This window comes from Chlamydotis macqueenii, chromosome 6 (assembly GCF_036417535.1).
Source record: "Chlamydotis macqueenii isolate bChlMac1 chromosome 6, bChlMac1.mat, whole genome shotgun sequence".
Taxonomy (NCBI): Eukaryota; Metazoa; Chordata; class Aves; order Otidiformes; family Otididae; genus Chlamydotis; species Chlamydotis macqueenii.
Window position 1 is genome coordinate 12041601 of NC_141561.1, and position 27390 is coordinate 12068990.

The 27390-nt window shown below is 43.3% G+C and overlaps 1 protein-coding gene across 1 annotated transcript in view; it reads left to right on the forward strand.

The window, feature by feature from the left end:
• The window catches only part of ADCY5 (adenylate cyclase 5), a 214962-nt gene extending 191945 nt beyond the window's left edge, over nucleotides 1-23017 (forward strand). Inside the window, exons 12-21 of the mRNA XM_086751047.1 lie at nucleotides 406-493; nucleotides 7406-7522; nucleotides 9062-9226; nucleotides 11461-11636; nucleotides 15310-15336; nucleotides 16124-16256; nucleotides 18593-18856; nucleotides 19205-19409; nucleotides 20188-20312; nucleotides 21615-23017. Of these exons, the coding sequence (XP_086607173.1) occupies nucleotides 406-493; nucleotides 7406-7522; nucleotides 9062-9226; nucleotides 11461-11636; nucleotides 15310-15336; nucleotides 16124-16256; nucleotides 18593-18856; nucleotides 19205-19409; nucleotides 20188-20312; nucleotides 21615-21743 (1429 nt within the window). The 3' untranslated portion in view covers nucleotides 21744-23017. The remainder of the gene's footprint in view (nucleotides 1-405; nucleotides 494-7405; nucleotides 7523-9061; nucleotides 9227-11460; nucleotides 11637-15309; nucleotides 15337-16123; nucleotides 16257-18592; nucleotides 18857-19204; nucleotides 19410-20187; nucleotides 20313-21614) is intronic.
• The last annotated feature ends 4373 nt before the right edge of the window (nucleotides 23018-27390 follow it).

Consider the following 27390-nt stretch of genomic DNA (forward strand, 5'->3'; position numbering starts at 1 on the left):
CTGTCAAGACTATTCCCACTCGGCTGCACTGCCGCGCTCAGTGTGCTTTCCTTCCCAGGGGTCTCCTGCCCACAGCCAGCCAGGGGCCGACTCACCATAACAAATTGTTCTATCAGCTCCTGTAGTGCATGAAATATTTCTCAGTCCCTCTGCTGTCACCCTGGCAGGAAGATGATTGCTAGAAAAGATGCAATATTCTCTGCTCTGCATCCTGTGTGAGTAATGTGAAATAGGACAGAGTATCTGTTGGTATTCAAGGCACCTCATATCTCCTACTGCTATCCTAATTGGAAAGCCCGTGCAGTGTGTCATAGCTTGTACAAATGTCATGTTCTGGAGAGCAGAGCTGTAGCTATTGTGTATGGTGGGCATTGAAAAAAAAATTATATATCCGCTTGATTTCAGCTCTACGTTTATGCTGGCTTTTTACCTGACCTGTTTCCTGATCCTGACCACAGTGGTGTTTGTTTCTGTCATTTACTCCTGCGTGAAGGTGAGTACTGTGGTTTCTTTGTAGAGTCCTTTGCCTAAGACAACTGGATCAGCAATCTTTCTTCAGCTAACAAAGCATGTTTTGTTAGCCATCCTTTCCACACTATGTGATATGGGTTACAGAAAAAGCCTTTGATAAGAATCAGAATGAACTGCAAACAGATGTTAGGGTTGGCATCTCTTTAGCTCAGTGAGAAGTAATCAGTCTGGGGATCTGCATGTCTGTTAAGTCCCCTACAGGCACTCTCATATTGATATAAGAACAACACATTTTCCAGTGTGGAACAAAACACTGGCCATTCATTTCCTCCCTGTAAACTTCCTGCGGAGTTCCCTGTGTACTGGCCTCTGCTGCATATGTATGTTTGGGTAGGCAGATAATCAGAAGCAGAATATCATCGAGGAAAAATGTCCTGGGGGGAAGTAAAAGCCATAAACATATAGAAGTTTATCAGCCTTTCTCAGATGAGTGTATAGAGCTTCCAACATTTGGTGGGCTCTTTCTTTTGACTGGTTCTGATAGCAAAGAAATAAATTCAGGCTGAGAGAGTTGGGGCTGTTCAGCCTGCAGAAGAGGAGGCTCCGGGGAGACCTGATAGCGGTCTTCCAGTACCTCTAGGGGGCCTACAAGAAAGGGGGGGAAAGGCTGTTCAGTAGGGCCTGTTGCGATAGGACGAGAGGTAATGGTTTTAAAATAGAGGGGGGTAGATTTAGATTAGAAATTAGGAAAAAATTTTTTACGATGCGAGTTATAGAACACTGGAACAGGTTGCCCAGAAAGGTGGTGGAGGCCCCATCTCTGGAAACGTTCAAGGCCAGGCTGGATGAGGCTCTGAGCAACCTGACCTAGTCAGGGATGTCCCTGCTCCTTGCAGGGGGGTTGGACTAGATGACCTTTGAAGGTCCCTTCCAACCCTAACCATTCTATGATTCTATGATTCTATGATTCTATGAAATTGTGTATTTGAAAACATATTAATTCTTGGCAATTTGTGGTAAATTGGCAGTCAGTGCTTTGGGAAGGGTGGTGTGCTCATCTTTTTCACTCAAAGGTATTCTTGTTAAAATGTTGACACTAGTTGATTGTATTTGCAGTTTCGGGGATCCTTCCAGTCTAGCAGTGTCTGAACATGGAAAACATTCAGATTCAGGCTCCTTAGCCCAAACTTGGCTTTGCTTCTCCGAGCCTGGAATAAAATAGCTCAGTAGCATTATATTTTTTTGCAGAAGAAACAGCGGGGTAATGGATTATGTCAGGCAGATGATTTGCCTCTCTTTAATTGCCTCCTCTGTGCCGTTTTCAGCAGCTGAATGTGGGTGCTCTTGACAGACTTGCACCTTTCATGTCTTCTTGATTTTTGAAAGTTAGGTTTGGAGAATTAAGCTTTGTCTTCTCCTTTAATAAAAGCTACAAACTGTTCCCATTGAAAGAAGCTTCAGGTTATATTTGAACTTAACAACTTGCTCACAGGGCTTCCCTAGGGCTTACAACAATTTTAAAGGGAGCCTAGTTCATAAGTGCAGCATCCGTTAGTCCTGCTTGTTTACCAGCAATGAGCATTACAAGTCAAGAAATAACAGTGCTAATAGGATGGCTTGGGTCCCTTGAGCCGGGAAGTGGTACCCAAAGATGCCTGGTTATATTTTGTGTGTCCATTGCATGTGAGGATGCTATTGAGAGTCAATAGTTTGTAAACTGGTGTCAGCAGTTAATATGATTAGCAGCTAATTAATAAGCAATGTGGAAAGCTTTTCATCACAGCCACAGAGGACTTGGAAACTCACAGAGCTGTGCTGGAGCCTACCTGTGCTGCAGGCAGAAACATCCCAGTGCACTTCCAGCCATCCAGAGCCACACCAACACACCAGCTCTACTGGTGCCATGCAAATACTGGGGCAAGAGCTGTGGCAGACACAGATCTCTGAAGCGTTCAAGCTGGCTGACTTGCAACCAGATGAATTTCAAGGCGCACAGCTGTTTGTCACCCACTGGCTTTTGTGGGCTTAGGTTGTTTCCACATACTGACAGCAGCACTCATTTCTTTTGTCATCTTTCATAGGTTTTGGTTTGGACTTTCTGGTTTAATATTATTACTGATCTTAATTAACAATTAATTTTAAAAGGCACACAGAGTTTTTCAGTTCCCGTGACCCTAGGAAAGTGTGCAGTCTTGCTTTCTTTGCCTTGATCTTCCAAATTCCTGTAGAAGAGGTCTATTTGTTGGTGCTGGAAACTGCTTTTAGACTGGCTTTGCCTCAGTGCACAGGCCCTGGAAACACAAGTCATGAGAGGGAATTCAGACTAACATCAGGATTTAATGGATTTTATGAAGCTTCTGGTATTTCCAAAAGTGAGTTTTCAGCATGTGGGCCCAGACCCACAAGGTGCTTATGTACAGAACATTCAGTGTGGCCAGTGCCTTCTGTGCACAGATTACAGATGTTGAAAATATAGGGCCTTCTAGATCCAGCACCTTTTTGATTACCCCTTTTTTAGTGATCCAAATTAGCCTGTGCTGACAACATCTGATTATGAGATGACTTGTTTAGGGGACGAGTACTTCTAGCTTGTCAGCTACCTGTCTGATGGCAGCAGCTCCCAGTAGCTGCAGCCTGCTTCTGTCGTTAAAGATTTTGGTGTTTCAAGTGAGAGTTTTTTAAGCAGTGGGTTTACCCAGCCCTTCATGAAGGGATATTACTTTATTTCTGTACTCCACATTGCTCAGAAAGCATTTTTATACTTATGCACAAGGAAGGCACTTCTACAGGTCCTTGAGATGAAATTTTAAGACAAGGGGATGTCAGCATTGTTTATTTTGTTTCACACTGGGATGTGGGATAGGAGAGCATGTGTTTTACTTACCAATGGTTCATTCCACACAAAGTTGGAAAGCAGATGTCCACCCCAGGATATCAGCATAAGGATAACTTTTGCCTTTTTACTGTGCTGTTACATGATAAGTGGCTCTTTTTTCTTCCTCTTTCCAGCTTTCATGTGAAATTTTCCTTCCCTGTTTTGGCCTCTCCCTCTCTGGCTTTAACACAGGCTCTTTCTGGACAGCTTGATCATGTTTTATTTTCTTTTGCTGTCATTATTATCTTCCACTATAAAATTCTCCCCAGACTAGAAGTTGATCCTGCAACTGCCAACACAGTCAGCTCGGCTTTCCAAGTTTCTTCAGCTGTAATAAACAAGAGAGTTCCAGTTCTTCACTTTGATGCTCCATGAAGGCTTGGCCACTGTGAGATGGTGTTCCTTCCCAACAGAGTCTAAGGTCATGGGAACCAGGGTCCCTCCACTGACAGACATCTGTTTTGCTACTAACTTATCAAGTTTGTTTCTTCTTAAAATCCTTAACTTCTGGTATCTACACTGCTGTGTGGAATTCAACTTCTTGCATGTTCCTGGGAGCACATATGAGAGAAATTTCAAGTTATCCTTTACAAGAAAATAAGTTTTTCTGTAGCTTTGAATCTTAGGTAGATGCAGCTTGCCTACCTGTTTCTTTGCCTCCAAAAGCTGGTTTAGATGTTGCTAAAGTGATGGGGTTTTTTTCCTTCTCAAGCAGGGGGAAAAAATACCTCTGAAAACTGTAATTTTTTAATAGACTAATAAATGATTGTGAAATAAGTTACCTAAATGGACTTGCAACGTCAAGATGTTGTCTTTTACTCCAGGAGCATCTTAATGTACTTCAGAATGACTCAAAGGCTTTTATTACAAATTGAAAAATCAGAACTTGAAGATCTCACGGTTTTTTTCATCTCGCAACACAACAGGAATTATCTAAGCAGTTTTCCATGTCCATAATATACGTTAAGAAGACAAAAAGGAGAAATACTACTCTTCTGCCTGTGATCAGCTGTTATTGCAAAGTACAGATTTTATTTAGTGTATTTTTGTCAGGCAAATGACTGGAGGCCGTGGATTATTTTCAGTGTAACACCAGTACTTGTTGGATCACTTTCTAAATTTGGACTTTGACCTGTACAACAGTGCCCTACCTTCCCCTTCTATATTCATTGCTATCTGCAAGCTTTCAGAGCCTCTCTCTTGTAAGAGATAATGTCTTCCAGTAACGTTTATGCGTTTCAAATCAGAATGAACTGGAATTGGCTGGACAATACAATTTCCTTTTCCCCACTTGGTTGTTTTTCTTTACATGGGGATTTTAAGAGGGATAATGAGTGACCTCAAGCTTGTGTGACAGCCCAAACAGGAATCTTGGCTGCCCGAATGGATCATATCCTTTCCTTCAGCCCCTGTTCTCAGTAGTGCACGTGTGGGCTTAGAGTTGTCATTTTATTGGACCTTCCCTTGTCCTGTTCTTCACTCAAGCAAGATTTGAATCTTATTAAAAGGAGTAAATGGTGTTGGACAGTGCTAACCAGCAATGGTGCATGGATTTTCATTGTAATATAATGTCCTGATGTTCTGCTTTTGCTAGGACAAAAAGGATTCTATTTTATTGGAGAATGGGAAGGGAAGTCATCTTATTTTCTTTTTTCATCTTTTTTTTTTATTATATCTCTGACTTCTGGGTATTTTTATGGAGGGAACATTGCTAGAGTGGAGCTGAATTGACAGAGCTGAGCCAGGTCCCCCATTTCTATCATAGAAGTCCTCCAAGCTGCAAGTATTCCTGATCTCTCCATCTGCCTCTGTGAAATGAGGAGAGCATTACTTATGTTATAGAACCTCCATGAATTTTGTTCACAAGACAGAGGTTCCTCAGATGTGCGACATAGCTGTGCCATTGCACTCTGTATTGCAGTCCTGACCTCCTATGGTTTTTGGCATTTGTTTCCTTTTCAGGACTTTTTCCAGCTGTACTTGTTTACTGACCTAAAATTTTCCCTAGTCTGCAAAGTAATGAGAACCAAGATTAATACAAAGAAAACATGTTTTCATTAGTATTTAAGTGTCTTCCACTGATAGCTTTGCTTGATATCTCAGGCATGGTTCAAAGTCAGACTTTTTTGGGATCACTGGCAGCAGGGGCTTGAGCCAAGATCCACAACAAAACACTCTTGACTTTTATTTAGGTGCTTGATTTCCCAGAGATTACAGAAGGAGGTTAGGTCCATGTGTATCTTTGTGGAGCTTGACCTTGAGGCCTAAACAATGGGGTGGCTGAAAAACCTGCTCTGCTCAAATCTAGTGAGAAAAACCTCTAAATGCAGCAAAAATCCTCCTTTCACCTCCAAATCATATAAGCATTAGAGTGGGGGAAAGCCCCATGGCATTTCCCACATCCCTGTGCTGGTTGGAATCTGCTAGCTGATGTCTGCGTGGAGGCAGCTGACATGGTAGGGCAAGGAGACACTTTGGTTTATGGGTTATCAACTGAGCTAAGGACTTCTATATCATCAAGGTTTATTTCTGTAAAAGAGGTGTTTTACTTTGTTTTACAGTGGCTGCATGAACCTAAAGGTTTGCAGAAGCTTGCAGTAGATTTCGGTCAATCCTCATGCAGTGCAAATAAGTCATAACTCCAATTCCCCCTTTCCACAGAGCCATACCCTCTCCCCCCACCTGGAGTTAGCTGTATTTTGGTGCATGTGCAGGTGAAATCAGCTCTTTCAAAACTCTCGCCATGTCAACCTCTCTCTCCCTCTGTAAAAGTCACCGGATAATCAGCGCTTTGGCCATTCAAACACTTCGTAATTACGTTGTAGGACTGCTGTGTGGGAAGCTATGCACTGACAAAATGTTACATCTCTGAAGATGTAAGAGTGAAGGATAAAAGGGAAAAGCAGGACTTTTAATAGAAACATTAGTCATAGTTAAATTGCCGTGCCGCGTTGCTGCGCTGCTGGCTTCTTTGTGTCCCTAAAAATACTCTCTAGTGGCTTGGTTATTCATGCAGCATGCTGGTAGGGAAAGGAGAGTTGGGTTCTGGAAAAAACTTTGCAAGTCTTCAGCAGAGCCCCTCTGCCCCAATGCGATGGTGTGGAGGGGAAGAGCACAGCAGGGCTGAGATGTGTCACTGCACAGGTTTCGTGGCATCCATCTCTTGTTGCTCCAGCCTTGAGCTTGCGCTGGGACAGTGGTGTTGGGTGAAGAGAAAAGGTTTGTTTCAATGTCTCTGGACTTCTCTTGTAGCTGCTGCAGTGCAAGGAGGCCTCATGTGATGCTGAGGGGTGGCCCCTGCTGCAAAGGGCTCCTGAGTGGTCTCCGCTTTCATCCAGAGACTGTTTCTACCTAGAATACGATGCAGCAGCTAAAACAAAGTACGCCAGTGGCCTGCAGTTAGAAAGTAATTAGAAGCAAGCTTCTAGCTCTGATAGCAGTGAGTCACTGGGACAGTCTGTCTGGGGGAGCTCTGTGATCACCCTCACCAGTGGTTATTTTTAGCCCCGTGTGTCTGTGGTGCCGAGTGCCATAGACCAGACGAGGCCAGCTGATTTCTCCAGCACCTTTCACCAAGGGTCTGACACATCACAAGACTGGCCTGGGCTTCTTAACAGTCTGTTTCTGAAATGGCACCAGAAAGTGCTGCAATATGCCTTCATGATCAAAGGGATACAGCATATATTTGTTTCATTTCTGCCATTTTTATTTTTTGATCCAATAATTTACAGGCTCAAACTCCTGGCTATTTCAGTTACAAATGGTTTGTGGTTTGCTCCTCACAACAGTATGAGCAAAGGCCTGCAAGCCATGCTGTCTCGGTTGAGGAGCCATCATTCCCATTAGTAAGGACTAAGTAGATCTGGTGAGCCAGCTGGGCCTGCTGTGTCAAGTTCCTGCTTGCCCTTGTCCCAGAACCACCATCTAGCACTACCATTCTGTAGCAGCTGCAGAGACACTGCACTGAAGGATGCAGGTAGCTTAAATGCAGGTTGTAATCTGTAAAATAACCAATGATTTTACATATTTATTTATTTATTTATTTATTTCCATATGCAGCTTTTCCCAGCTCCACTTCAGACTCTTTCTAGGAAGATTGTACAGTCCAGGACCAATAGTACCTTAGTTGGAGTCTTTGCCATTATCCTGGTTTTCTTATCTGCGTTTGTCAACATGGTATGTGCATTATTTCCTTTTGACCCACTCATTTCTGCGTGGTTTCTTATTGGTGCTCTGCAGCATCCTAACCCTTACAGCCACTGGATTTAATGTAATCCTGCCTAAAGCTCACAGCGCCTGTGGTCAGTTCCCTTTGGCTTTTTGGGCACAGACAAGAAATGTGATCCCCACGGCTGCATCCCTGTAGTGTGTTATATGCCTGGCACCAATTTGTGCCCATGTGCTTTTCTGATTCTTTAAATGCTTCTGCTCCAACTGTAAAAGCCAAGCCTGAAGCGTACCCTTGCGTGAAGGGCCAGCACGAGGCTGATGCGTCATTTAACTCCCACAACATTGAGTGGGACTTAAGTGTTGCGTAGGCTTTGCACCGGCCTTCTGCATGGTGCTGCATCCTGCTCCAAGTGCGGTAACCACTAAATGCAGGCTGTGAAGACTTTGCCTTGAATTGCACTTTTGGGACCAGGGTGGTCTAACTTCACATTCAAACATCACTGCTGATGTGAGAGACAGGCTGGTCTCTAGGACCCTGTGGCTGCTGTTTTCTCACTTGTATAAATGACTTGAAGGCTGAATGAATATTTTAAAATATTTAACCACTTGAATATTCTTTACCCTGAATGTATCTATTTCATTTTTTAAGAGGGAATGGTCCTGGGGTTAAAGGTAGCTCAAAGATTTCACATGGCCCTCTGCTCCTCTCAATTACGGCCTTGCTGAGGCAATGCTGACTTCCACTGGCATGGAGAGGCTTAAACACCTAAAAATCAGATCACTACTTGCTCTTGCCTCAACTTCCCTATGCACGTAGTGGAGATTTAGGAACAACTTTATACTCTGTTGAGGTACTTGAATGGGAGATGTTAGCTCATGTCACTTGGCACCCCACCACCTTCCCCCATAGTCACCTGCAAAGAGCTGGTGTAGGCTGCTGAGCGCCACACAGAAATCAGAGCTTTGTTTTTCTACATAATGTGTGATTCTTTGCATTTGTGAGCTGCTTAGTGTAAAAATTAGCAAAATGGACAAATGGAGCAGTACGTGGAGGAGATCAGAATGGGCCTCTGCTGCCTCCTCTGCATAACAGAGCACATCAGCCTTTGACCCTTGCTGCTAAAGTCTCCCCTGTAGAAGAACCCACAGTAGAAGCTTTAGGGATGGCAGGGGAAAGTTATCAGCTCAGAAATTCCCATCAGCAGAAATAGAGCAACACCAGGACCTTATCACAGACGGCGGGATATTTTTGTAGGTGTAATATCTACAGCCCCTCTGCCTGTGAACCTTCAGACATAAAGTTGTACTTGAAGTTGAGCATGAAACTGGCTTTCTAGAGTGCACAGCCTGGATTTTATTAATTACTACTTTGGGGGACAAAAAGCATAGCCCTTTTACATGCAGTAAAATATATGCCAGTGATTTCATTTTGCATATTTTGCACATTACTACAGCCATTTCCAAGGGGCTTTTTAATTGATACGAACTATTTTGCTTTCTTCTCCTTGTCTGTGCCATTGAGTTTAATACCATCTTTTTCTTCAGTTCATGTGCAGCACTGTGGATCTTGCCAGTTGCATGGCTGCAGAATACAACATCACTCCTGACCAGGTGGACATATGCCTTATCAGCAACCTGACTTCCAACTACAGCCTGGGCACCTTGCAGGGATTCTGTGACAGTCCTTTGCCCAACTGCAACTTTCCAGAGGTATTGCTTGAAAAAAAATGGGTTGCAGAGCTTGATCTGAGAAGGGGCTATAAAACCTGGGTGATAAATCTCAGTGATTCAGAGGAAAGCAAGGTTGCTCCTGACTGACGTTATAGGACTGACACAGGCTACTACGCACAAACTTAAGTGTCTAAAGTTATTGTCATGAGTCCACATTAATGTTCAAGTTCCTTCACGACTCAATAATCAGTAGGCTTTTATAGTTGTTGGATCCTGCCTGTAGCAGGAGAAATGGCCTTTCTCTATGAAGTCCTTAATGGCATGCAGAACTGCAAGTCATTTCAAAGGAGTTTGTGGGTACTCAGTGTTACCTGAAAATCAGTGTCTAGTCATAGATTCAACCCTTCCCTCCATTGTTTTCTGTCCTGATGAAAAACTTTGCTTATATATTCTTTCACTGTGTAGGCACGTTTCACTAGGTTAGCAGCCCTGGTCACTAGTGGTCTGCTTCAATTTGCACATGCAATTCCTACCTCTTCAGAACAACTTGTTTAAAAAAAATATAAATGCTTCTAGTGGCAAAAAAAAAATAATAATAATTTTGCACACTGGTAGAATACTTTGCCAAAAAAAAAAAAAATCTTTTTGCATAGCTATTCAAGACCTTTCTCTTAGTTTTTTGGTCATACCTGTTACGTATGTTGTCTACTGGAAACTGAAAAGCAAAAAAAAAATCTGTCTAGGATGGGCACAGAATTTATGTCAAGGTCTTCTGCGTTTATGAGGACCTGACAGATTTATGACTGATCTGTTATCATCCAGATGTCCAAGGTGGTACAGAAAGCCCTGGTATCCCACTGAACCTGTTTCCATTTAACCTGACAGGAATGTGGTCCCTATCTGATTCCGTGAGATTTCTGAGACCACCGTTACTGTGACTTTCAACCCTGCAGAGGCACTTGGTATGAACGCAGAAAGACCCAGGAGCGAAGTCTAGCACAGTGGAGAACTAGAAACAGTCTGAGCCCATCATGAGGTTGTCAGAAGTGCTGGTTCAGGACAGAGAGGGATTTTAAGCAGTGAGGAACAACCATTTTGCATGCTGAGGCTGCTATGGCAGCACTGAGCCAGGTCATGCTGGTCGGTGGGCTAAGAAGTGAGGAGTCCCTCTCCTGCGCTCTGCAGGGCAGCTGTTGGATCTGTTGCTCCCAGCGTGCTTTCAGAAATGGTGGGATCCTCCCCCTTAGCCACAGGTAACAGCCACCCATTTTCTAAAAACTGAAGAGTCAAGTTACAAGCTGTACACGTTATTTTCTCTAATTTAATATATCAGCGATGAAATATTAATAAATGAGCTCAGAACAGAAGTGTGCTTCTGCTTCAACTAGGGCTTGCTTTTCACTGAAAGGGTAGATTGCCTCGGGCATCTGATAGAGTTTTTTGCCAGAAATAGGCCTGTCTGGACAGAATGAAAGCTTAAATCTTCACAGATTTGATAGTAGGAAGGTGAAGAGCTTGATGCCTCTCTTCGTTTTACATCCATGTTAGCATTCCCAGGAGCCTTAAATGGCACCTGCAGTCTGCAATGGCATTGGAAAGCACCAAAGTGCTAAACATTCAGCTCGCAGATTGGCAGAAGTTGCTGCCCCACCACTCAAGTGTGGCACAGGACTCCACTACCACACATCTGCACACTTCTGCAACTGCTGGCAGAAAAAATTATCATGGTGTTGGGCATTGGTAGAAGTTTGTCCAGCCTGTATCTTGCCGAAGGATTCGCGTCAGCAGGGACAATACTTTCCAATCGGCCTCAAGTGGGTATCTGTCCTTGTGGTGTGAATTGCTAATGCCTTTGGTCTTGTGTATGGTGCAGATATGTGAATTTGGGACCAGAATTTGAACTTAAAGCGCAAAGTATTCCAGCATAACTGGATGATGCTTTCTGCTAATTTAGTAACCGTGTTCAGGGCAAACCTACATCACAACCTTGGGTATACAGCTGCAAGCCCTGTGCCTCTGAGTGTAAAGCAAAGAACACCTGATGAAGAATGCAGGAGTTTTCCTCCCATTGGTTCAGTTTTAACACTTAAATCTCCTGTAACATCGGAGGATCCCACAGGCAGCCTCAGGCTTACATGTTCGGTTCCCTCAACTACGTAACTCCCAGTCCCTTTCTATCCCTCTGTTTAGTTTCCTTTGTTTTCAGTTTTGATTTATTCAGCTGACATTCATCTCTCTTCTGTTTTTTTTTTTTTCTTTTTGTCTTTATACAGTACTTTACCTACAGTGTCTTATTGAGTCTCCTGGCCTGCTCTGTGTTCCTTCAGATCAGCTGTATTGGAAAACTGATCCTTATGTTAATCATTGAATTTATATATGTTCTCATTGTGGAAGTGCCAGGGGTCAACCTTTTTGACAATGCAGATCTCCTGGTTACAGCTAACACCTAGTAAGTGCCTTTCACTTCTGAAATCTTCACTTAATTTCTTTTACCCAATGATTTCAGTGCAGCATTAGGTGGACGGGAGCGCCAAGGCTGTGGTGCAAGCCAGGGAAGTGCATGCTACCAGAGAAAGCATGGCTGTAAACTAAAGGCTTTGTCAGTGCTGCTCTCCACCTCTGAAGAGTAGAACACACTTCCCTTTAGAATCTTTTTAATCTGGAACTTGACTAATGAACTATCTATTAATAACAAAATATAACTGGAATCAGAGTGGATCTGTGTTTCTTTTTCTTCCAGAAATGGGGAGCTGCAGTTAGTCATTCTCGCTTCTTCTGGTATTACACTCCCACTACAGAAATATCTTTTCTCAAAAAAGAAAAAAAAAAACCAAACTTCAACAAACTTGAGCTGGCTCAGGGGTGTGGTAATGAACCACTGAGATGTCTGGACATCTGATATGTCAAACTCAGATTAGGGTGGTGGAATGGTGATGGTTGACGTTGCTGTTGGACACACATCTGCACTTGAAAATCTATCCTCACAGCTGGTCTCAGCACAATTCCCAGGACAGGGACCTGGGCTGAGTGGGAGTAGGCATTTGTGCCTTTGATTACAACAGGTAGTTTGTCATCACCAGGTCACATATTAATAATGGTAGCAACCTCCTTCCCCTGACTTGGTTATCCCTCTCCTGAAGGTCATGCTAGGGAGGCAGATTTGGCACATCCACAAACCTGTCCTCTTCCACAAGTTTCATTTCTCACTGGGAGTTGTGGTGTTGTGTTAACTACTTGTTTTGATTATTTCCCCTTGTAGGCAACAATTGTACTTGAATGTGAGTCAATAAAATCATGGTGTTGTCTAAAGGTGAACATGATGCTAGGATGTATAAGGAGAGTTGCCAGTAAGACAGGAGAAGTAGGCCATTGCTTTACTCAGGAGTGGGAAGGCCCAACCTGGAATATGTTTTCCAGTTCGGGGCAAGAAGGCAGTTCACCATAATGGAGAGTCCAGAGCAGCAAAGAACAATCAGAGATCTAGAAAGCACCAGTTTAGGTGAAACATTTGTCAAGGATGATGATAGCTGTGATTGCTCCTATCTTGGACAGGAGGGTGGTTGAGAAGACTCCCATGGTCCTTCCCAGTGCTATCTTGCATGTTATGAAATAGCTTGTATAGTTGCTCAGATTTCCTGGTGGTCATTAACCCCTCCAAGCCGGATGCAGCTGGTTACTTTTGTCCTTCACATAAATATTCCCTGATTTTAGCATTCCAGTGTGCCCTGTAATAATTAATGGAGGTATGGCTTTTCCTGCAGTAATCACTTAAATTATTTTGTTAACTCAAGTGGATGAAATTATGTAGGAAAACCCATGGAGCTGTCTGTGGAGGTACAAGGAGAATGAGGTTTCCTTTCTTTTTTTGCAGATGTTATGAATTCCAACAGTGGAAGCTATTTAGCATTTTCTAACACAATTAGAGAAATAAAAATATTTTATATCCCAAATATAATTTCATTCTTGTAAGTCAAGCACTAAGTGAAATCACAGCACTTAGAAGCATAATTTACGTCACTTCAGAATCAAAATGTCAGTAAGAAAGTGGAGAAGGTTAGCGTGTTTTCCCAGAAGTAACTTTGTGTGTCGCTATATCATCTCTCAGTAAATGATATTTGTTTTGTTCGGAAGGGTCCATCAGCAGCTGTGGATTGTCCCAATGTCTGGCAGGCCATTTGTGTGCGGTGGGAAGTGGGAGCTCAGCGTGTAGCACATAGTTCAGAGATGTACCTTATTGTCCAGCTGATATTAAAAAAAAAAAACAACCATGACCTCGTAATACTTTAATTGGGTGCCCCTTGTAGCTGCATAATTACTGTCTGCTCTGCGGCCATTCTGGTCCTCTGACTAATTAGAAGTGATGCAGATGTCACTTCCCACGTCTGTGTGTAAACCAGCCCAGCATGCAAGCAACTGCAAGGCTGATTATAGCACGCTGGGAGTTGCTGGGCTGGACTGCAGTGACACACCAGCGTGGGGACACATGAAGTATAGCTGGGTGCACAGAGCTGCTGTCACTATTACCTTTTCCCTGTGTGGATGATAAAACTAATGCATTGCTTTTAAAGATGTGATGGACCAGTGAGATCTACTAAGTTGAGCTCCTGCATAGTGCAGCTCAAAGACCTTTGCGTGGTGATTTATTCATCAAGCCCATCATTTTGATTCGAGCTGTGGTTTATGAGTTAGAGGGCTCTCTGTCCTTGGCATCCTGGTTGTGAGAAGGGAGATGCTCCTGTCCTATGGGAGCTGTCCCCAAAATCAACCATCTTTCCTGCTAAAAATGTGCATTTAACTTGAGCAGGAGTGTATTTAGCAAGCTTCTTTCTGTGTTACCTTCCAGTAATTAAAGAGCCATCTGCTACTGGAAATATCTGTCCCGTGGGGGAGCAGCCCACCAATGCAACAGCATTATTGCTTGCATTGGCCATTTTCGCTTATCTAAAGTGTTACTGTAATTACTGGGTTTGCTGTATTTCCTAGTCTCTGCTGAGGATTTCTGAGCAAGCATAACACCCACAGTGAGCCGCAGCCCCAGTGCAGAAGGTCAGATCTGCCATGCTCCTATCATACAACAGAGTGATAATGGGGCGCAGTCAGTCACCCTTGGCCAGGCAGTGATTTAGGGGAGATGGGGAATCATGCTGCATGTGGGAATTTTATGCCCAGTTAGGCTCCCTCAGCTATTTCAGTGTTGGTGATTTGTAGCTCGGATTCTGTAGTGAGAGGTTCTCCGCAGACACAGAGAACTGTGGCCTGAAGCTCTTGGGACAGCTGTGAGATTCTCAGGGTAAAGATGTGTCATGTTAGTAGCCTGCGACACTGTAGTTGCATCAATGACACTACAGTAATTTCACCACTGATCTCTTTATTTCCATTTAAATATCATTTTAAAAGATTCATGTACATGGTTCTCAGCCACCTAATACTCCACCCACGCTCGAGAAGAAACCCAGCAGCATTAAACAATCAATCAGTCAGGAACTCAGCCAGCTACCTACCAGAAATCTCCTTTCCATCCGCTCGCTGTAAGAAAAGCACACCCTCCATGTTCTCCAGCAGCTCTGCTTCATACGAGGGCTTTGCAGCGTTGGGAATAGTAACAGCAATCCGCACGAGGGTTTTCTTCAGCGTACTTGTGTGCGGTACACATAGCTAGGCACAGCACTGGAGATGAGCAGCTTGCAGAAGAAGGGAGTAGTGCTGGAGTTAAAGGAATTAAATGCATCTCCGTGTTATAATAAATGGGGAAGACAGGTGCTATCCCTCACAAGAGGGATTCCAGTTTTCCAGCCTGACCAAATGAAGTAGTGATGGATTTGCTAAGGATCCCCGACTGACATTAAAATCCCTAATGATTCTCTGACTCCTAATGCTTCTTAGGTATTTTAACCACATTAACCATGTTGCACTGTCACTCTGGATCTCTGAGTGTAGCTCTGTCGTTCTTTCCCCACCCCCCAATCTTTTCATCTTTTCATAGTTTTCTGCTTTAAAGGGCTCTAGCCCCACACAGTGTTAGAGGTGCCACATTGCAGAGCTGCTGTTGAACAGTGTACAGAAGGATGAGTGCAGGAGGGAGCCAAACTCTTTACTAACCTTGTGTTTGTGGTTTTTTTCAGCGTATCTGCAAATGCAACGTTACCATGGTGAGTGACTTTGGCATGATATATTTTATGGGTTTTTGTTGGTAGGCATTTTCTGTTCACAAGGTGCAGTATCAGCACGTCAGCTCACCAGCGGTGTCTGGTAGTCGAGTATGCGTTGCTGTGAGCTGGTGCAACGCAGTGCAAATTCCGTAAGTGGCCTGAGTGTTGCCCTGCTTTGTAGAGCATCACATAGAGCTTACTCGTAATTACAAGTCAAAACTTTAATCAAAATAATGTCATACTGTATGATCATACTGTATAATCTACTCAGATTTAACAGTTTTTGTTTGCTTGCTTGTCAGAATGGATAGGAATGTTCTTAGTGCTCTTTTCAGCTTATAGAATACTTACAAAACAAAGACCATTAGGAAGTGACTAGTTAGAGAAGCAGTAAGGGTAGAACAGTTCCAGACTCAGGAGGCTGGGGAAGCTGGTGCAGGAGACACAGTAAATACAGTCTGAAGAGCTGTCAGCATTTCGTTTTGCCAAGCATAGTGGTGATTGAACAGGTATGGCCATTCTCTAAAAAAGTGGCTTTTATATTGATGTTAACTCTTTTTAAGAAGCTGGATTAAGTTTCCAGTTTCAAAGTCCTACTTTAGAAACCAGCACCTATGAGCCAAAGTCCTCAGCTTTTTGCAGATATTGTTTGTCCCTTTACCAACACGTGCTTTGAGGGGAATGAAGAAAGCCTTTTCTTCAGAGGCTGGTTAGCCTTAAAGTGGGAACTGCAGAGCATGGCTAAGCTGAGACTAACTGGGAAATTCTGCTCTTCCATTGTCTGCAGCTCCCCAGCGATGACACGAGTCGCACTGAAGATTGTGACCCCTGTCATCATTACCGTCTTTGTCCTGGCGCTGTACTTGCATGCCCAGCAAGTGGAATCCACCGCAAGGCTTGATTTCCTCTGGAAACTCCAGGTTAGTGGGTGTTTGCTGTGTTGGATGAATACACAGACTCGTTGGCGTTAGTATTAAACCACTGAACTGTCAAGCTGAGGAGTGTTATAACAGGCCTTTGAATTTAATCTGGACCTGGCAGAAACTGGGCATACTAGTAACGCTCTGCTCTTCTTTGGTACTTTACATTCTCAGTGCTTCTCATTCTGGTTATTTACTTTAACCCTTTATTTCCTTGTAAATGCACTTTGGATGGTTCCCACAATAAATGGTCATAAGTCTGAAGATCAAGGGCAATGAACTTGAGCACCTGAGCCTGTCACTGTTGCAGGAATCTGTAATATAACACAATTTGTAAATAGAGGAAGCTCATATTCACTGCTGCTTTGTTTCCTAGAGTTCAGCCAGCTTTAGTTTGCTGTGTTCAAGAGTGTGAAAGATTCACAGTTGCATTTTCATTCACCTTCTTGTCAAGCAGTGGGAACTCGCTTGCTATCCAGTCTTCATTGGCCCCTAGGCAGCAGTACCGGATAACCAACACGCGACAGATAACGCCACGCTTTGCTCCGGTCCCTGGGATCATGTTAATGTTTTCACTACTTGTGCCCACGAGGGATGTTGCGGCATCGTGTGTGATTCTCAAAGCAAGCAGGACAGGTCTCAGCTCTGCCCATTACTCATCGCCAGGGGACCGCAGGACCGCAGGTTTTCTATAGATATTTCCCTTCTGGATGGCAGAACATCATTCTAATAATAGGTCTCAGTGGTTTGAGTAGGAGGCACTGAGGAAGCACCAATTAATTAAAGCTCCTTGGGAAGCAGATAAACATTGTTATCATCATTTATAAATGGTGAAACAATGGAAGGGATGAACTGACTTGCCTCTTCCAGGTCTGTGCTCAGCTGGCCGGAGCATTTGTTTCCCCAGGCAGAGCCAAGTGTTTTCCTTGTTCTGTCCAGACGTACCACCTTCTAAAGGGTCCTTCCTTGTTTAACATCATTTCCAGTTTCAGATGTCCTGTTTCAGAAACCAGCATCCACAAGCAAAGTTGTACGTTCTTTGCGAGTATTGCTTGTGCCTTTACCAGCATGTGCTTAAGGGACATGTGAAGGTTGTCCCCTCTCCCCTCACAAAGTGAGGGCTGGAGAGTATGGCTGAGCTGTGTTTGTGCACTCTGGGGCCCAAATGTGCCAGGAGGTTCTGCCCTTTTGTTGGCTCCAGCTCTCCAGCAATGACAGAAGTTACTGGGAAAAAAATATTTGAAAACCCCTTTCAAAAGGCTGTGTGTTTTGCCTGGTGCCTCTGTTGAAGCTGAGGGTGCTGTACACAGCACAGCTCTTCGGGGCTCCTGTAAGCCAAGCGGCTCTGTGTGACCCCTCTCTCAGCTGCGCCATCCCCAGTCCTTGCCTTGCCCTGTTCTTTCCTTTACTCTTTGCTCAGAAATATTCAAAATGGCAAAAAAGTAAAACAAGGAGGGGAAATACTGCTGCCACGAGGTAATGGTGAGGAGAGAGGTGATCAGCACACACAGCTCTGTACCATTGCCTACAAGCCAGAGGCAATGAATTGAGGTAGTGCTGGTACTGTGCAAGTCTGCAAAGAGAAATCAAATCCCCAGAGAGAAGTTATCTGGGAAGTCTGATTAATCTAGTGAATTCTAAATGTTTGTTTTATTTTAAAGTCGCCTAGGCTTAGGTTCATCCTAGATACATCCTTCCTGAAGCTCGGGTTCCATCTGAACATTAAATACAAATCCACACCCATTAGAGCAGAAACAAGGCAAGACATCATCCTCACATTCCCCGTTACCCAGATTTACGTCCACTACAATGGGAGACATGGGCTTTACAGGCTGGTGAAAAGTCCTCCAGTGTCAGACTGGTCTGTTTTGCAGGCTCCACGGTAACTTCATTATCATCACTGCACCTCAGCAAACCTTGTGGAATAGAAGGGTCCTTTTATTTAGCTAGGTGAGCATTTTGCGGGGCAAGACGGCAATTATAATTCAATGCCACTCATGCAGTCAGACTGTGGTAGCGATGAGCTGCCTTTGTCTCCCTTGTGCTTGACTGGGAAAGCCAAGTGTGCATGTTCATGGGTGGTAGAATGGTGGTGGAGTTCCCCCAAAGAAGTAGACCTTTTACAGGTTACCCAGTTCAGGGCCCTGAAATATAACAGCATTGGATTTTGGTGTTATTCTGTGCCTGCTTTTACATACATGTGAGCACACGAACTGACAGGCCATTTTCCACTTCAAAATGCACATTTCTGTCCTCCCTGCAAGTTCATTTTCAGCTTTTTTTCAGAGCAATTTCCAAAACAGTAAGCACATCACCGTCTCTCCCTCCTAAACTAGGCCACTGAAGAGAAAGAAGAAATGGAGGAGCTGCAGGCCTATAACAGACGCCTCCTCCACAACATTTTGCCGAAGGACGTGGCAGCACATTTCTTGGCGCAGGAGCGGCGAAATGATGAACTGTACTACCAGTCCTGTGAGTGCGTGGCTGTCATGTTCGCCTCCATAAGCAACTTCTCAGAGTTCTACGTGGAGCTGGAAGCCAACAATGAAGGGGTGGAGTGTCTGAGACTGCTCAACGAGATCATTGCCGATTTTGATGAAGTAAGTCGCAGAAAATCTGGGTGGACAGTGAACCGAATCAATGAGTTTAGTTGGGCTTCGCTGAGCTCCTGAAGGAAGGTGGCTTATTGAATCCTTGTGCCATGGTTTATTTCTGCTCACTGTATAAGTCTTTAATTCTTTTTTTTTTTTTTCCCCCACGTTAAAATCCCTTCTATTCCCTTGTTGTTCCTCCAAATGTCTAATCCCCTTTCATCCTATACTTTGAGCAGTGGAGGCTCTGTCCAGTACTTTGTAGTACTTGTACCAAGGGAGGACGCGTGCCAAGGACATTACCAGCATGTGTGTGTTTGTCAAGGTTTATTAGCTTCTTTTGCTCTTGTGAAACAGATAATAAGTGAAGACCAATTCCGGCAGCTGGAGAAGATCAAGACCATCGGCAGTACATACATGGCTGCATCAGGCCTCAACGATTCCACTTACGACAAGGAAGGGAAGACGCATATCAAAGCTCTGGCTGATTTTGCCATGAGGTTAATGGACCAAATGAAATATATTAATGAACATTCATTCAACAACTTCCAGATGAAGATAGGTAATGTCACTGTGTTTACAGGATTAAGTATGGGCAGCGGTCATTCTGAGCTGGGGACTTTATGGAGAGTAAAAACCAGAGATGTTACCTTAGCTGTACAGTGATGTTAATTGTCTTGTGCCTGATGACCACTTTGGCCTCTCTGGAATATCCGAGCACTTTTTTTTAAGGTTGCCTGGAGAATTAGGAGCAGTTAGGCAACCAGACTTGGCGCAGAGAAGCTCTTACCACAGCATGGTCTCACGTGGTGGTTGAGCTTGGGCTCATTTTGCCTGTGATGTGCTCCCTGCCCACACCTCCTGTGGTCCCCGGCTCTGCTGTTCTTGGACATTAAATTGTCTTTCAGCTCAGGGAATAAAAAGAGAAGAAATGTGAGGATGTCAAATGTGGTGTTTGTCCTGGAAGGCCGCCGGGCTGCTGCCTCACAGGCCCTCAGCATTGCAGCAGCTGTGTGCTGACTTCCAAGTGAGCCATTTGCTTGGCTGCCATATGGCAAATAAACCTTATCCTGTTATGTGGTACTGGAAAGCAGCTCTGGACGGAGCAGATCCAGCCCGTGCTGCCAGTCACTCAGTCGTAATGGATCAAAGAAGCCAACTTTTAAAGAAAAGTCTCTTTCCCCTCAGTTCGGCCATAGCTTTACATGTCAGGGTAAAGCACAGCTAGAACCAATGAACCTCAGGATGTTTTTTATTGTCTGAAAAATAACTTGCCTCAAGCTTCATGAGGTTCACAGGTGATGGATCTGAGCGCTGTGAAATTTCTCCTCTCCTTCTAGGCCTCAATATCGGTCCTGTTGTAGCCGGGGTGATAGGAGCACGCAAACCCCAGTATGACATATGGGGCAACACGGTGAATGTAGCCAGCCGAATGGACAGTACCGGTGTGCCTGACAGGATTCAGGTAAGGAATTCCCTGGAAAACTTACAGTGTCACTTACAGGTTTTGAAACTTAATTAGAAATGGAATTTTGGTTTCATTTTTTTTTCCTTTACGCCATACATTTATTTTCACGGTACTGAAAGAAAAGCCAACTGGGAAATGTTAGTGGTACTGTGAAGTTTTGCCTTTTAATCTTGACCAACTTTGGTCAAAAAACTTGCAGTTCAGTTCTGAGTGGAAGTGTTAAGCTGAGTGTCCTTCCTCGGGTGCCTCACTGGAGCTATGAGCACAGTCCTGCTGTGATGCATACTCACTCGTGCTGCTGGCTTTGCTGTTCGGCTGTGGGCAACTGTAGGTTGTTTTATTTTCCAAGGGCTTGACTCAGATTTGTGTTTCTGTAATTCACCGTTCACAATGCCGTATGTGGGAGGCTATCAAGGATTCGGGCATCAGTGGGATGGGGATATATAACTAGAGAAAGGGACAATTTAAGGGGTTAATGGAAACTGTCATGTAATCAAACATCTCCCTGGCCGTCAGACGGTGACCTTTCCGGTGATTCAATTCCACTGTCCTGCTTCCGCTGAGCCAATGTCCACAGTAACGGATTGTCATTCCTTGTGAAGTACTGAAGGGGTGTAGAAATAGAGTAACTGATGTGCAGCCCAAGAGGGGACACCACGCTGTTTCTTTCCAATTAAGCTGTCAGCTAACTGGATCAATATTTATCCAACACCCTTTACACTTTCCTGCAAGCTGGCCTGCAAATAATTTTCGTCCTAGTTTAGCAAATCAGCACAGTGGTATTACAGCAATGGGAAGCCAGAGATGGAAATATTTGGTCTTTCTCATTGCCTGCTACCTTCTCCTTCATAAAAACCAACCCCTGAATGGCTCTTCCTACCTTCTTGTACATCCACTGTGCAATTTCTAAGAAGTCATTTTTGAGGACTTTTAAAATATGTTTAACCTGTTTTCCTGCTACACTCCAGTGATATGATGACTGCATCTGAGTAGACTGAACTGCCAGGTGTGTTTTTAAAAATATGGCTCATGTTTCTTTTTATCTTGTGACTTCCTTGAAGAATATGGGTGTCCCCAGGTGGTGTACCGTGACTTCTGTAGTTTCTGTTTCCAAAGTCTGCATTTGTTCTGCAGCTTGTGCCAACCTTTTAGTTAGTGATCAATCTGCGAAAATTGACTGACTTGGAAACAAAATAATAGATCCTACTTTGATTTTGTCTGCGGATTACTCCAAAAGCAAATGTAAATGACTGTGTGGAAGGCATGACAAGCATCTGCTTACTCTGGTTTATTCTACAGGTAACCACAGATATGTACCAGGTTTTAGCAGCCAACAACTATCAGCTGGAATATCGCGGGGTCATTAAGGTCAAAGGCAAAGGAGAAATGACCACCTACTTTCTAAATGAAGGGCCTCCGATCAGTTAGCACCGATTGCAGTGTTGCTCAGAGATGGAATTTGCCTAACACAAGATGGTGAATTGGAGAAGAATCACTTTTTGGCAGTGAAGCTGAAAATGCAGCGCAGTTGAAATTTCACACGGTGACTCTCGAGCTGGTGTCAGTAAACTCTCTGGCCACCATGATGAAAGGCAATCGAAAGAAGCCACCTTGGAGTTGTCCTGGCTGAGTGCTTAGTCGACCAAAGATGTGTACTACAGAGTTCACAGATAAGACATGAATTTGGAATTTTTTAAAAAGGCTGCTACCACAGGATGATATAAGAAGCTATTTAAGTATTTATTAACGCAACACGACATTTTCTTGGTTGAAGGAATGTACGATTCACTACAAAGCATTATTTCGGAATGGATTTGCACTCCCGTAATGTTTCCATCCCATACTGCCAGCTATTTGAAGTGTACCACTGTGCTTTTCTTAGCTGTTTTGAATGGGCTTTCAAAATTGACACCCACTGTTGCAGTATACAAAAAGGCCTTTTAGAAGGGCATGGGTAATGTTTTAGTGTGCAAAGACATTACAGCCCTGGCCCCCTCTTTTCCCTTCTACATGGCTAAACAACTGCTCCTCTGCATGGGGCCGGCACAGCTGAGGAAGGGGAAGATCGAGATGAGGAAAGATGGCTCTACAACCGTATTTATTAAACAGTCTTCTGTGCTCTTCTTTGGTATCTATCAGTTTACATGGGAAAGACTAGATGTAAACAAGAGACACTTTGTGGGGGGAACTCCCCTGAAATTTGTTGTGGTTTTTCTTTTTTTTTGTATTTTTTATTTTGTAATATTGAAAACATGGAGATCTAACAGATATACCAAATTCTATATTTTGTAAATTATATATAAATTAGAAGGCAGGCTGTCCACACGAAGGTGTGGTGGGAGGTGTACATAACCTGTAGACTTTTGTGTAATTTTTTTTGTGCATAATACTCTGAACACAGACTTGGCAGTTTTCAGATTATCACTATACAATCAACGAGCAACAAACAGGTGAGTTTCCAGGCTGAATCAGATGCATTTTAAAATGAAAATCCAGAAAAATCTACAACCCCAAAGAAGAGGAAAAAAACCAAAATGCGGTAGTCACACAGTTGTTCCATGCAGCATTCAAGCAGAGGGTGGCGTCTTAAGAAATGGAAACAGGACCTTTGAGTTTTAGCTGCTGAGATGGTATCAAACATGATAAAAAGAGCTCTAAGCAAATCTTCTAACTAACTGTAACAGGAGCTCTAATAAGAAGAAGAAAAAAAAATAAGCTCATTTGAACTTTTCTTTAAAAAAGTCATTTTCATAGATGGTCTTAATAGAATCCTGCTGATCTGAGAGGTGTCTGGTATTGCAGCTGCCATTTGACATTACGAGGAACTATGTACTGCAGCATCGCATTGACTTTCCTGTAGTAGACACTTATTTAAACTGGGTCACAGATTTTCAATTTTCAGAAATTTAGGTAATCTTCAAAAAAAAGATTATGATGGCAAGTGTGTACATGAGGTGGTCGACCTTAAAATACAGTGCCATTGCTATTGTGTTGGACATCTTTATCACTAATGGGGGGGTTATGAGTAGTTCACTGTTATCATTTATGTACCTTTTTTAACTATTAAAGAAAAAAATCCCTTGATATTTTATTAAAAAAAAGAATTTTAAAAAAGCTATATTTTTTTATATTCTATGAGGGGAGAGTTTTGATATTGAATTTGGCTAGCACTAAAACTGACTCCACTCTTTTGACATTTAATAAAGTTCTTTTCCACTCTTCTCAGGGCAGAATTATTGTAGTACTAACAGCTTAATGATTGCACTATGGTGGTGGTGATTTATTTTTTCCTACTTGACAAGTATAAGTGATAATCCATGGGCCTGTCTTAATTGATTTGCCATATTGCTAAGCATAACCTGAGCATTAAGCCATTTAAACGTGAGCTTAAATGGCATCGCCCCTTTCCTTCCCCCTTCCACTAGGAAGCATCCCTGAAAAGTATAGTATATTGACTTCTGTAAAACTGCCAAGTCTGCCCTTGTACTATACTTTTGCTCCTTCCCATCTTTCCTGGTTTGCAGAATATTTCAGTTGCATCACGCTGTTATGCCTTTGTCCCACCTCCCTCCCCCTTCCATCCCTTTTACTCCCCTCCCTGAGCTTCATTACCTTCATGCCATCCACTCAGTTTTAGGTTTGCTTTATGGAAGTCTGCAGTCTTCAATTTTTTATTCATCTTATGAAGTTGTGTTGTCAATGAAATTTCAAGTCCCCAGTATCTCTAGCTGTGATTGTTGACAGTGTGTCATGATCATTTCAAGGGGTATTCACACACTCTTTACTCTGGATCTTGCAAAAATGGATACAGTTATGATTTCCCATGGAAATTGAAATCTATTTAAGTAATTTAACTATATTAAACACTGTTTCACTGGTAAAGTGTCTCTGGTTTTTTTTTTTAGCTGCACCTGCCTAGTGAAGAGAGCAGGCATACATTGTGTAGGAGATCCTGATTTTGCGCACAGCAACACCCAGTTCTTGACCAGCACTGGAGGGACGGCCCTTTGGACCACACTGGAACTACGCAACACCCACTTACAGAGCTTCAGGGGCTTGTTTGCACGGCCAACAGCTGTGGGTCCCTCTTGTGCACTCCCTTGCCTTGGACCTTAGTCTCAGGATAGCTGACAAAGCCGCCTTGTGGCACTGTGGTTACATACATTGGTACAACTGAATAGCTTTTAAAAATAATGATTTTTTTTTTTCTGTCCTATTTAAAAAAAAAAAGTGTGTATTTTTTTTAAGAGTACATTACTTTCACCAAAGAATTCTCCAGGTACCTCTGTACTCGTCATCTCAAGGGCACCGGGAAGGATGCAGCAGTGCTTGCCAATGCAACATATTCAGGCTTTACAGGTAAAAGTAAATGCTACACATAACTACACCAATTAACAGAAGCCTGAAGTATAACTGAGAAACAAAAAGCTGCAGCTTAGTTGAGGAGACATTACGCAGGCCACAAAAAAAACCCTGAATTACTTACATTTTGTTGTCTGTTAGGAGGGATTTTATAAGTGTACTGAGAACATAGCTACATTAACAAAAAGCCATGAAGTACTTAAAGTATCAGTCCTTAAGAAAGATGCTGAGAGTTATTTAATACTTTATATGTTCTCCTACATAATCATACAAACAACAATTTAGGACATTATCTGATGCAAGCAATTTTTGTAACTATCTGGAGAAGAGTGTTCCCCAGAGGAGGGAAGCCAGGAGCCTCCAGTGCTGTGCCCTCTCATTTAAATTGCCGTACACACTGACTGGCCAAACTGTTTTCCCTAAATGCATCTTTTTCCCCATCCAGAAAGCATTTTGATTAATTTTGACGTGTTTAGCCACTTCTCCCCAAAACAAGAAGTTGGCTACATCAAGTATCTGCCTGCACATAATAAAATGATGCATTCGGGATGCACCAGATTTCTTACATGTGTGTCCTGCACTGACAATATCCCTGGCCTTGCTGTGCGTGCCCCATGGAACACGCATGGGCACCAAAACCTGGCCAAAAACTATGCCCAGAGGCCATATTTTCATTCTGTTAACCCTCCCGACTGCTCTTCAGGGCACCACCAATTCCAGTTTGAAGTCTGGGGGCTGGTGGAGAGCGAGAGCTTGGGATGGAGCCTGAAAAAGGCTGGTTCAGCTGTGTTAAGCTGACACTCCATTTCCATTCTCTTGCCCCGCTCTGTCCCAGGCCTTCCGATTGAAGGAGCCAGAAGAACCTGGGCAGGGCAGGGACCAGGACTGACACCACTGACCTTGACAAGCTGAGAGGCAAGGCTGGTGCAGCCACAGCACAGGTGCCATTTGCACTAAAAGCTCCACAGGAGACCAGCTAGAGAGAGCGAGCTGCCCCTGTAATCAGCCAGCCCCAGAGAGCTTTTCTTTAAACAGAGAATTTCAGATGCAAATAACTATTGCCATCTACTGGAAAGAGACTTTCATAGCCTTAGCCAGGAGATGTTACCACTGCCCCCAGGTAGCACACACCCCCCCACTAAGTGTACCTTAAACCTTCTGACCAGGTACTTGTCATCTACCACTCTTGGGCCTCTTTGCCTCTGAGGAAGACAGAAACACTCCCCAGGAAAACAGCGCCGCCATAAATGCTCCAAGAGGCTTGAACAACTTGTGGATAGCTCTGTAAAGTCAGGACAGGAAATGGGGTTGTACCAATTGACAAAAGTGCTCCATAAAGTTCACTGGCAAACCATTTGATCAATAAAACTGATGAACCACACTTTTGTTAAGTAAAGGAATCTGGCAGAGCCACTGGGCCATCATTTGGCCTTACCGAAGAAACAGGTGTCTGGAATGTCTGATCAGTTATGACTGCACACACAGCTGGATGCTCCAGGGTTCCTCAGACTCCTGGTGAGAGATCAGCTGGACTCTTGTCAACAGAGGGCTGCAACTGCCATTGAAGCAGCCTACCTACTGCTACCCTCCTCATCAACCAGCTCCAAACAGGGAAAAACTCCTCCTGTAACACAACGCTTTATATTAACATCATTCTGCAAGCATGGATTTTTGCAAGCTGTACCACTGATCTAGAATGCTATTTATTCTGACAAAAAGCTGAGCCAAATAGCATGTGTTTAGTGTTTGCAAATGTTAATGGGCTTCACTTTTCCAATACAAACCATGAAAGCAAAACCAATCGTATCACAGTACTTGCAATGGAAATGGCGAATAAAAAGGCAGGCTGCTGAAAGGTAATATCTCCTCTAAACAGCTGTTCCTCAGTCCTTTGATAAAGAGACTAGCCATATATTACAGCCTCCACAGTGAATATTAAGTAATCACAATGTTTGCAACGTAAACCAGTTTCATCATCTAGTTCCCTGCTAGCTTTGCTATAGCTAAAAATCAATCCAAGTAACTGATTCTGTCACACAAGGCTGCATTCTTTTCTACATCTCTCTAAATATATTCTTATATATCTTCTTATACACGTGTGTGTCAGTCTTTCATGAAGCAGTGTGAAACAAGAAGGGCTCTACACATTTTCCAGGGTCTCTGCAGTGATTTCCTAGGAAAATGTAGCAATTTACAAGTGAGACAAGTTTGTACAAGCAAATGGGAAATCTTGGGAATTTTCAGTAAATTTTCGCCTCCAGTTTGGCCTGGTGTGTCTTGTTTCTCATCTCACACAAAATTTCAGCAAATTCTAATATTATACTCAATCTAAAGTAATATGTTCAAAAGCCATGTTTTTAGCACCTGGTAATATCAGGTAATGAAGAACAGTCATGCTCGTTAACTTTTCATTGTGAAATGGGATTTTTATCAGTGTTGTAAAAACAAGCAAACAAAACCCCAACTGTCTTCTATTACCCTGGCAGTTGCATTTGTTCATTATACCCGCTAATCAGCCACTCCTTCAACACCAGCATAACTGGAATGGAATAATGGCTCCAGATGCGATGACAAAGGAAGTTTTCATTCCTTAAAAATGCATCTTTCAGAATAGCAGGAAGGGAAGGTGTCCCAGAGAAAACAAGATTCTCTGCCAATGTATAAACTGAAGAAACGATGCAACAGAAAAATATTCCCCATGGGAACAACAGCC